This window comes from Molossus molossus, unplaced genomic scaffold (assembly GCF_014108415.1).
Source record: "Molossus molossus isolate mMolMol1 unplaced genomic scaffold, mMolMol1.p scaffold_m16_p_15, whole genome shotgun sequence".
Taxonomy (NCBI): Eukaryota; Metazoa; Chordata; class Mammalia; order Chiroptera; family Molossidae; genus Molossus; species Molossus molossus.
In genome coordinates this window covers 9,117,436-9,128,545 of record NW_023425350.1, presented here as the reverse complement: position 1 = coordinate 9,128,545, position 11,110 = coordinate 9,117,436, and the positions used below count along the sequence as shown (strand labels likewise).

General features: G+C 36.3%; 1 protein-coding gene across 1 annotated transcript; it reads left to right on the top strand.

The window, feature by feature from the left end:
- Positions 1 to 671: 671 nt before the first annotated feature.
- Positions 672 to 8,429, top strand: RAD51AP2 (RAD51 associated protein 2). The gene is made up of 3 exons (XM_036262268.1): positions 672 to 3,909; positions 4,248 to 4,331; positions 8,311 to 8,429. The coding sequence occupies exons 1-3, from the start codon at positions 672 to 674 to the stop codon at positions 8,427 to 8,429; spliced, it is 3,441 nt and encodes a 1,146-aa protein (XP_036118161.1).
- The last annotated feature ends 2,681 nt before the right edge of the window (positions 8,430 to 11,110 follow it).

The window sequence follows — 11,110 nt, the reverse complement described above, 5'->3', positions numbered from 1 at the left end:
AGCAAACTCTCCCACGGTCTTGCGTGGACAGTCATGGTTTCCTGGGGGATCATTTGAACGAACTTGCCCCTGAAGTGTTTCGCGGAGGAATGAGGCCCGAGCGCCCCTCCCCCAGCACACTTTGCCAGGGAAGCGGACGGACTCCGGTGCCCCCGGGCGGCCCGCAGCGCTTTCCCGACGCGGCCTCTGGCCTGGCGCCTCCTCGGCCGCCAGGCTTCACCCGACGGGACTCCCGCTCGGGGGCGACGGCGGGGAAGGCGCTTCTGAGGAAAAAACATCATTTCAGAATGTTTAAAGCCCTTTCCTTTTACAGATTAGAAAAATTACAGAGATTCTGAATTTTCTTCTAGATTCTGACGGAGGGAAGAAAAGAGTAAGACCAGCTACAGTCCTGCTTTAGCAAGAGGCGCTGAAATTCGGCAACGTAACGGCCGCAGGCTCTGGGTGCTGGGGCGTCCGGTGGGCGTGGCCTGGGAGGGGCGGGGCTTGGGCGGGGCGGTGGAGGGGCGTGTTCGGGGCGGGGCCGGCTGTAAAGATGAGGCTGAAATCCGGCCTTGTGGAGCGGGTCGGGGGCGTGGCCGGGGCGGCCGTGGGATGAGGCGGAGCCTCTTCTCGCCGCTTAAAAGGCGCGCATGGCAGGCTCTTCCGACAGATCCCTGCAGTTCGCTGCCATGTCGCTCGCGCGCCTCATGCCGGGGCTTGCTGAGCTCGGGGAGCCAGCGCCCCCCTCACAGACTCCTGAAGACCCTGATTCCCAAGCCCCCAGCAGAAAGCGGCCTCGTCTCGAGGAGCCTGGTGGTGCCTCTGAGGCGGCGTGGAGGCTGCCTTTGGTGCCTCGCTTGTCTGAGGTGGAGAAAGAGTGGGCGCTGCCGCCCAGACCCTTCAGGGCGCTGCTTGCTTCAGCTGACGTGGTTTTCGAGAACTCCACAGGCTCGCGTGTGGAGAAGTCAGCCGGGGGGAAGCAGACGAGAAAGCCGGAATGCCAGAATAGCAAATTCGAGATGAATGGTTGTTTGCAGTCTCCCCCCTCGCAAAGTGTTGATTCTGGTTGGAGGGCTTCCAGAAGGTTCTCTGAACCAGGACCCCACGACAAGGAGGGTTTCGGTGTGCCCCACTGGGACAGAGCCCAAGCTGAGGCTGGTCAGCTTCGGCCCAGCCCCTCCACACACGACATGCAGGGACTTAAAAACGAGCATGGACAACAGTACTTAGTCCAAGGGAGAGACAACAGTCAGAAAGACAATAGTCACAGAAAACAGACAGAAAATCTATTGTTGGACGTTACCTTTTACCAGGAAACGAAACCAACATGTCCTGAAATTAAGAACAGATGTAAAATTGACAGTGTTACACCATCAAATAAGCAAGAAAATAATATTTCAGCATCTATGCTAAAAATATCAAAATCTCAAAACCAGCCCGGCATGAAAATGGCCGAACCCAGCTTTTCTAGAGATAGCAGCACAATACATAACCCCGAGTTTCCAGCTGATTTAAAGTGCAAACTGGCCCCTGTCTATTTAAAGGAAAGAGCAAAGAAAAGGAATGACAAAAATGAGACATATGTTACAGATTTCACAAACATTTACGGGTCCCAAAATAGACTGAATGTTAAGCATAAGTTCCTGGATGATAAAAAGTTTGTGGATGCAGAAAATATGTTTTCTGAATGTTATGAAAGTAAGGACCAGTCAGTCAGCAACCAAAGTATTTGTGTGGGGGAAAAAAACTTGATCAGTTTACCCCACTATAACCACAGTATCAAATCTAATGTAAGAGATCCTGATAAGAATTTTACCATAAACCTACAAAATGCAAATTGGAAAGAAGCAGAAACATGCCTGAACAGTTACATATCTACCAGATCAGAAAAATGTCAAAGCAAGAACTATAATATTGGACATATTTTGAGAGAAAATAGGGAAAACAGCTGGATTCTGCATAATTACCAAACGAAATGTGGAAACATGAAAAAAACTGGAGGAAAATGGAATTTGCTGCAATCAGCAGAAATAGCTCTTTTAAGCACAGACAATTATTGTAATACCAAAGCCATGAATACACGTGAAAAACAGTCAAAGCTTCTCATGATAGGAGCACTGGGTAGACAAAAAGCTTTAATAAATTTTTTTTGGCTCAGTGGTAAAGGAGACAACAATAATATGCTACAGGTGAAATATTATACTTCAGAAAAAGACTTTAATTTAAGCAATATTTTTGAGAATTTCATTACAGAAAGGTTTTATTTCCATAAAAGTATTTCAGCAAATGAAGATGATAATAGTATTTTAGCCTGGCATGAAATGCTGAAGTGTCTAAAGCAAACTGATGTTCAAAATCTAATAATTAGGAATATAAATGTCAATAAGAGGAATAACATTTTAAGCATATATTTACAAACCAGTGCTTCAAAACCTCTAAATATCATATTGAAAGCCAACATAGCTTCTTTGCTCAATAACTTTGACTGTTTAACCGGAACTGAAAATGATTCTAAATATGAAGAGGGATGCATTTTCAAATGGATAATGTGTTTGAATTATCCAAAAAATATTATAGTGAAAACTTGTATTGTATATCTAGGAAGGACTTTAACTTTTTCAATACCATTAGGAGATCATATGAAATCTTTGTTAGAGAAGAAAAAGCTATTTAAAACTGAACAAGTTTTTGAAGAGTTTAAGAAAAATCCCATCAATTCCTTCAGTATGACAACTAAAAATATGGATTTAATGGGCTTTGATGACATAGATGAAATTTCTTTGACAAAAGAAATTAGTTACAAGAGTAAAACTTCTAAACAAGTCATGAATGTGAAAAATCGGGCTCACTATAGTATGAATACAGTGAAAATACATGTTAAATCTCTTCCTCAATTCATACAGAAAACCCATGTTTATATTAATGAAAAATTTTCTGAAATAAATATGCACAACAGAAAGTTAGATACTGAAAGAAAACGGCAGCATAACAAGACTAGTAGCTTTAATTTTAAGTTCATTTTGGAGAATTTCTTCAATGTTAGGCAACAAGCTATACCAATAACCCGCTACACAAAACACACTGAACAAACCAATCCCATGATTATAACTCAGGTGCAAAATGTTGGGAGCTTGCAAAGAAGTGAAATTGAAGCAAAAAAACATGACTTAATTTTGAAGGAGGAAGAAAAAGTCACAGCACAAAGTTTAACATACAGTTGCCAAGTTCATAAAGATATTAAGATTGCAAAGAAAGAGAAAAATAGTTTTTGTTCAATGGATGACATGTTTTCTGTGCAACTAGTTTCCTTAATGAGTAAGAAAGTAAATGTAGAAGAAACTAAATATACTAATCAAAATAATCTAGCTGACAGAAATGAATATGAGAGTATTATGCAAGAACGTGAGTTAGCTAATTCAAAGCATTTTTATCCAAAGAATGACTCTACAGAATGTATTAAACATCATTTTGAAAGTGATCTGAGTGTAGGGAACAATGAATGTTTTCAGGATTTAACTGCCAAGTGTTTATCAACAGAAGCTATGACAATAGCCAAAGATTTTGAGATGAAGAGTAAATTTGATTTAGTACTTGAAGAACTTCATATGTTTCATGAAATCAGTAAGGAAAATGAAATTCTAAGCACCGTGGAAACAAACAATGCGCAAGAAAATTACTTTGGAGAAAATAATGATGTCGAGGAGGTAAAAACGAAGATAAAAAAAGATTTGAAAATGGGTACAGTCAACAAAATGTGTGCCTCTTCTTTGCTCTGTGATACTATAGCAGGTTCTAATAGGAATAAAAGACATCAACATTTATTTAAATGGGAAACAATACCCAGAAATAGAGAACAGGAAGTTCCTAACGACTATTCCTGTTTAAGAATACCAGAGGAAGACTTACTCTGTTCTACTTCTGAGGAAGGTATATAATTAGTTTTAAAATGTTTTTTATGATAGAAAAAAAATTGGTGCTTTTTTTTCTGTGTTGGCCAAATATATAATTTTGGCCAAAAGGAGAGAGAGTGTAAGTAATGTTTATTGATGCACTTTATTTTCTATCAAGAACTGTCCAAATATTAAATAATATACTGTAGTTGAAGATAAGTGATAAAAATTTTAAAAGGAGCTTTAAGCATTCTGCTTCATTTATCTAAATATTAGAAGCCAATGGGAGGAATATTTTTGAAGAAGTAATTTTGTAGTACTGACATTTTATATAAAAGTTACTTTTTGCTATAATATATTGATCTTTATTTTCAGATTATGAGAAACCTATACCCCAAAGACCTGCTTTTTTCTCTGATGAATTTAAGGAAGAAAAAATTAATTATTTAATAAAAAGAGGTAAGATTTTTGGTTATTTTCTAGAATACCTTCTAAGGTGATTATTGCATTGTTGTATTTTTAGTATGAGGAAAATATACTTACGTTGTTAGAAAATAAATACAAAGATTTAGGACTTTTGTACACATTAATGATTTACTGAAACAAATTCTAATAGTTAAAAATTGGCTAAAAATTAAAATGCCATTTTAGAACATTAGATTTAGAATATTATTGGGAATTGTGCTCTTCAAAACTGTTTAAATATTTACAGGGATGCATTGCAATAACTATGTAACAAGACAGGTGTTATGCATGTATAGTACACAAAAAAAGGCGTTTATTTAAGTTGGATTTCCATTGAGGAGATTACTCCCGGTTATATAATTATTACCAATAATTCTCTATGCTTTAAGTTTATGTAGACATTTTACTTAGTAATTAAAATTTTTGTATCATTTAGGTATATTAACATGATTTATGACTATGGAATTTAAAATTTTGATTACTATTAAACACATAAAACTAATGACAGGTTAAAGAACTAACCTCATCATTTGCCTAAGAGGTCTGCAATATCAATAAAACACAGCAAGTCTAACATCTCTCTATTCTAACATGTAACAGTGCAATGGAATGAGACAGAGGTAGGAATGACATTAGGGTATTGTTTTCTGAATGATTAAAATTCCATTTGGTTAGAAACTGCTGATATTACACAACAAGACCAGATGTAGAAAGAATAATGATATAAGTAAAATATATTTACCCAAACACCTTCAGTCATTCATCACTTCTCGAAACATTTTCCTTACTTTTCATCAGTAGAATGCTGAGTCTGGTACCTTTATTCAGTGACTTCAGTAATGCATCTTTTTCTTTTCTCTTAGTTTACGATAAAGTAACCTTAAAAATTAATCTAAGTTCTGGAAGATCAAAAGCCCACAGGTAGTCTCTTGTCCCCTGAATAAAGGGAATGATTGAGGGAACGATACTTGACGAGACTAAAAGCAGAGTGGCAGAATTAGCCTGGGAAGGACAGGAGTTACTTCGTTTATGACAAAGAAAGGAAGAACTTGGGTTAGTTTTGAGACAGAATGGAGGAAGATTAGAGAACATGCACTCGTACTTGTCAGGATTATAATTGTGATAATGAAATGGGTATATGAGGAAGATTTAATTATGTGCACAAATTATAAAATAAATGTTACATTTGGGGAAAATATATATTGTAATACTGTATTGTGCCTTCATAAGGAAAAGTGCCTTGTTATTATAAAATATGAAAAATAATGTATGAGACCAGCCAGAATTATTTAAGATTGTTTTATGATAGTTGTCTTGGATTTACTTTCAAAGATTATCCTATTTTGGGATACTTACTCTTCCTGAGTCTTGTTAAAAATCCACTGTAAAGGAATAGTTGAGAGACACTAGGAAGTGGGGATAAGACCTGTCTATGCAGAGTGGTTTTAAAGGCATTGGGAAACTCCTGACTGTGCTGAAATGTTTTTGATACTCACCCACTTGTAATCATGATGCCCTCCAATTAAAGTTTCTACCACTTATGTCTCCAGTTACATCCTGTCACTCTTTGTGTCTCTCTCCTCTTTCTGTGGAGAAGGCACATGTTTTGGAATTGAGCATGTGTTATATGCCAGCCAGCCAGTGTGCCAGGTGCTTTATATAGCATTCAGCATCTATTTTCACCTACCTTTGAATTATAAACAAATGACCTGGGTATCTTGTTAAACAGTTCTGACTCTGTTGTGGGGATGGCCCTATGATTCTGATTCCTAACAATCTCCTAGCAAATGCAGATGCTGCTAGTCTGTGGACTACACTTTGAGTTGCAAGGATTTAGAAAACAATTGAGTTAGCATTATTTCTAAAAGATGACTAATAGATTAAAAACTTTAAATTTAAACACTGATTTTTAAAATGAACAATTTCTGATAGCATCCTTGAATATTTAGAGTTGTTAAATGATACAAAGCAATGCATTAATCCAGTGCATAACAATAATAAAAGGGGTCATAATGTATTTAAAAAAGGTAGAAAATCCAAGGTGACAAAAAAGCACAGCCTCACAACCACAGCTTAATAATTGTTTAAGAGCATATGCTTTGCAAAAGGATTGCTGTTGATACAAATTGGTTTAGTGATTTCCCCCCCATTGCAAAATTATCAGAAATATATGTCATATTAGAATATGAAAGAGGAAAGTTATACTTTGGAAAAGTAACAAAAAAGATGAATTATGGCTTTGTTCTGAAATAATGATCTCTTAATGAAGAAGTACACTTAGCATAAATTGCTGATATTAATTAATTTATAATCAAATCTAGTGTATCAGACAATTCAATTATTTTGGTTTGTTTGGACATTCTCTTTTTGTTTAAAATATAAAAATAATTGAGCAATAAATGTTTTCTTATTTTTTTTTAATCCTCACTAGACATTTTTCCAGTTTTTTTGTTTAGATAGAGTGGGAGGGAGAGAGAGAGAGAGAGAGGAACATCGACATGAAAGGGACACTTCGAGTGGCTGCCACCCGCACGACCAACCAGGGCCGGGGACAAACTGCAACCGAGGTACATGCCCCTAGTGGGAACTGAACCCCGGTCTCTCTGGACTGCAGGCTGACGCTCTAACCGCTGAGCCAAACCAGCCAGCGCTGTTTTCTTATTTTTTTATAAGTAACTATGATTTTAATGTTGAATAAAGTGTCACAAACTGATCTATAGCTATATTATGTTGTTTCCTTCCTATTTACATATAGTTAAATTTGGCATTTTATTTCATTATTACATAGATACACACATATTCTGTTTGGTTAAACTTAGTAGAAATTATGCTGTTTACCTTTTATCAGATTTAAAGTTATGTTGATTATACTATTTTTATTATAATGTGCTTTTATATTAAGGTCATACTAATTCATTAAAGCTTGATGAAAGTTTGATACATTTTTAGCTTTAAATATTATGTACCCTACTGTTTATTTTTAAAAATAAAGCACTCTTAGCCCTGGCCAGTTTTGCTCAGTGGTTAGAGAGTTAGCCCGTGGTCCAGAGAGACCCGGCTTTGGTTCCTGCTAAAGGCATGTACCTCAGTTGCAGTTTGTCCCTGCCCTGGTTGGGGTTGTGTGGGTGGCAGCCAGTTGATGTGTCTCTCTCACATCGATGTTTCTCTCTCTCTATTCCTTCCTCTCTCCCTCTCGCTCTATCTGAAGATGAATGCAAAAATGTCCTCGGGTGCGGATAAAAAAAAAAGAAAAACAAAGCACTCTGAAAATTAAATAAGATTTGTATTTTATTATCAGGAATAGTTGATCCTATTTGTCTAGTTAACTGATTTAATAACAGATATATCTTCATGAAATGTTGTGAGCTGTTTTGAAAATGACGTTTGCACTTTATTATTGATAATAATCTCTATTAGAAGCCAAATATAATCATTAACAATATAGCATAGTTGTTTAACTTCTAATAAAAAAAATAGCATGGTGTTTAAAGCCACTATATCAAGTTAACTTTAAAATTTATATAGGCCCTGGCCAGGTAGCTCAGTTGGTTAGAGCATCACCAACTTTGCGGGTTCCATCCCTGGTTAGGGCACATACACGAATCAACCAATGAGTGCATAAATAAGTGAAACAACAAATTGATGTTTCTCTCTCTCTCTCTCTCTCTCTCTCTCTCTAAAATCAAAAAGTTTTAAAAATCTGTAGAGTTTTGTTAAGTCAGACTGCTTGACTTTGCATGATGATTTTATTTAGTTTGTATTTTATATTGGCCAAGTTACTTACCTTTTGTGCCAAGGATTCCACATTTTAAAAATGGAGATAGGACTACGTAACTTACCTCATTTAAAGAACTTAGCTCAGTGACTCAGTAAATGTTGCTAGTATGATTAAAATTTAGCAAACATTTTTTAATCTTAGAAACTATGAGTAATTTTTATCCCTTAAATACTTTTTATTGTCTTATATTTTTAGGTAATAATTTTTCACATGGAATTTCAAGAGTACTACCTCTTAAGACATGCAGTCGACCAATCAGAGTTGGTTTGTCAAGAAAAGTTAAGCTTAAACAACTTCATCCATATCTAAAGTAAATATGTTATGAGGACTTAAAAGAAGATATTGAACTTTAATATTTCAAAAATTTCACAACTATTAATCTTTTATTTCTTTCATTAGATAAATGCTTTTCTTTCAGCTTGGCGGTTTGAGGCTTTATTATAAAGTTTTGAGAAGGGTTTATGTGTGTGTGTGTGTGTGTGTGTGAATTATCTAGTTATTTTTAAATGTTATATAATTTATTGATGTTTTATGTCATTAACAATACACACATTAAAAATTTTTATGACCTTATAAAACCTGTCATCTTATTTTTCATAATAGATGCATATATAAAAATATATATATTGGTATATATATATATATATATGTATATATATTGGTATATATATATATATGGTCTTTATAGATTTCTCAAAAAGATCTGTGACTCTTAAAAAAGCAATGAATTTTACCTGCTTCTGTTTAAAAAGCCAGTATCCCTCTGCTTCATAGCTTAGTTGTTTGAAGTGTAGTGAAATCTTTGCTGTTTACCAGGTGCAATGTTTTAATTCCTTACAGAGTGGGGGTAGTTGTGCAAAAGCTAACATTGAAATTTTGAAACAGCAGCAGAGTAAGTGAACTGTAATTGTTGTTCACTGTTGGAGGTTAAAAAGGAAAATCCCTGCTATGTAATTATTGTGAACACTTTGCTTCGTGGTCACTGTAACATTTTGGTGGGTTGGGACAGCGAGGAAAAGTAACAATAGTCCACGTGTCCCTGGCATCTATTCAGAGCAGTGTGAAAAATGAAGTTCTCTTTTTTTAATTTATTTTTTTATCCTCACCTGAGGACATTTTTTTTTTTTTTTTGCATTTATTTTTAGATAGAGTGGGACGGAGAGAGGGAGAAACATCGATGGGGGAGAGAGACACATCAAGAGGTCGCCACCCACATGACCCCAACCAGGGCCAGGGACAAACTGCAACCGAGCTGTGTGCCCTTAGCGGGAACCGATCCCAGGCCTCTTAGTTCCGCGTGCTGACGCTCTAACTGCTGAGCCAAACCGACCAGGGCCTCTTTTTTTCTTCTTTCTTTATCCTTCACCCAAGGATACTTTTCTATTTAGCATCAGATAGAGTGGGAGGGAGGGAGAGAGAGAGAAGCATCGATGTGATAGAGCTACATCCCAGAATTGAATCTGTGTCTCATTGGTCTGAGGGCTGACTCTCTAATCGCTGAGCCATACTGGCCAGGGCTGTAATGCTCTTTTGTAAGAAATGTTTTATGATTTAAAAAAATAAATTTAGTGAACTTATTTTTAGTGGTCATTTTTCGAGTGGCTGAATTGCCCAACCTACCCCTAAATCAAATACTGAGTTTTAATTTCAGCTTCTCTGTTGAACTAAATGCATCTCTTCCTTGACTTAGACAAACAAACAAAGAAACAAACAAAAAACTTGGCAAATTCAATTCTGGTGATTAAAAAAAAAAACTTTATTAGCCATTGAACTCCTCCTCCCTACTCTCACCCCTCTCCTTCCTTCCCCACACTATGGTCTGTGGCTATTGGTTACGCATATAGGCATATAAGTTCTTTGATTATCTCTTCCCATTCCCCCACCCCCTTCCCTCTGAGGTTTGTCATTCTGTTCCCTACTCCCATGAGTTCTGATGATTTTTTAAAAAAGGTTTTAATTGATTTTTAGAGAGAGAGGAAGAGAGAAGGAGAGAGAGAGGGAGAGAAACATCAATTCCAGAGTAAAACCCAGGCCTATGCCCTGATCAGGAATCCAACTGTCAACCTTTTAGCGCATGGGACAATGCCAACCAACTAAACCACAGCGGCCAGGGCAGTTCTGGTGATTTGATGGCTTAAAAGTCCATTGCTTGGGGAAAAATTCCAAAATACACATTCAGGCTTATGATATGCTGGGGATTTTGCTTGTTTTTGCAAATGCTTGCACCTACTTTGCAATAGTTTTCTATGTTAATAATTGTGAAGAACCAAGGTGTGGAACAGTAGCAAAAGCTAAGTGATGGTATAAATACAAGCCGGAAGCCTAATGTAGCAAGTTTTATTGATTAGAATAATACTTGGTTATGTAAATGACTGATGCTAAAAATTCTGATTATTTATTATTAGACAACAGACTTAAACTATCAGCCTGCCTATTGTTATTCTTGTTTTTCCATTGTATGCAAGTTGAAAAAACAGATATACCATTTCTCTGTTGTATGTTGGATTATATAGAAAATACTTATGAAAAATTAAAAAAAAGATGAAAAAGTTTTGTGTAGTATCTTGACATTTGTATTAATAGTTTAAAATTCACTTCCAAATTAAACTCCCATGGTGCTAGCAACAAAAAAAAAAAGGTAATGAATCACTGTTTTAATTCACTTCTCTTATTTTTCAAGTGAAATAAAATAGAAGTGCAAAAAGGATGGGTAAGTTTGCCAAAAATCACAAAGTTAGTATCAGGATTGGGATAGAGACAATCTCCACAGCATTCTTTCCCACTTTTCTCTGCATTCAATTTCTGGTTTCTCTTTCCTCTTCCAGAGTCTACCTTTGGCTCCAGAGCAGAACTGTGATCATTTAGTTAATATCTACTATTAACTTATTCACTCGTAGGACAAACATATTTTAATACCCCTATTTTTGTGCTTAGTGATAGAATGCAGAAGAGCTGTCCTCATTAAGCTTACTTTCTATGCTTGAGATTGGAGGAG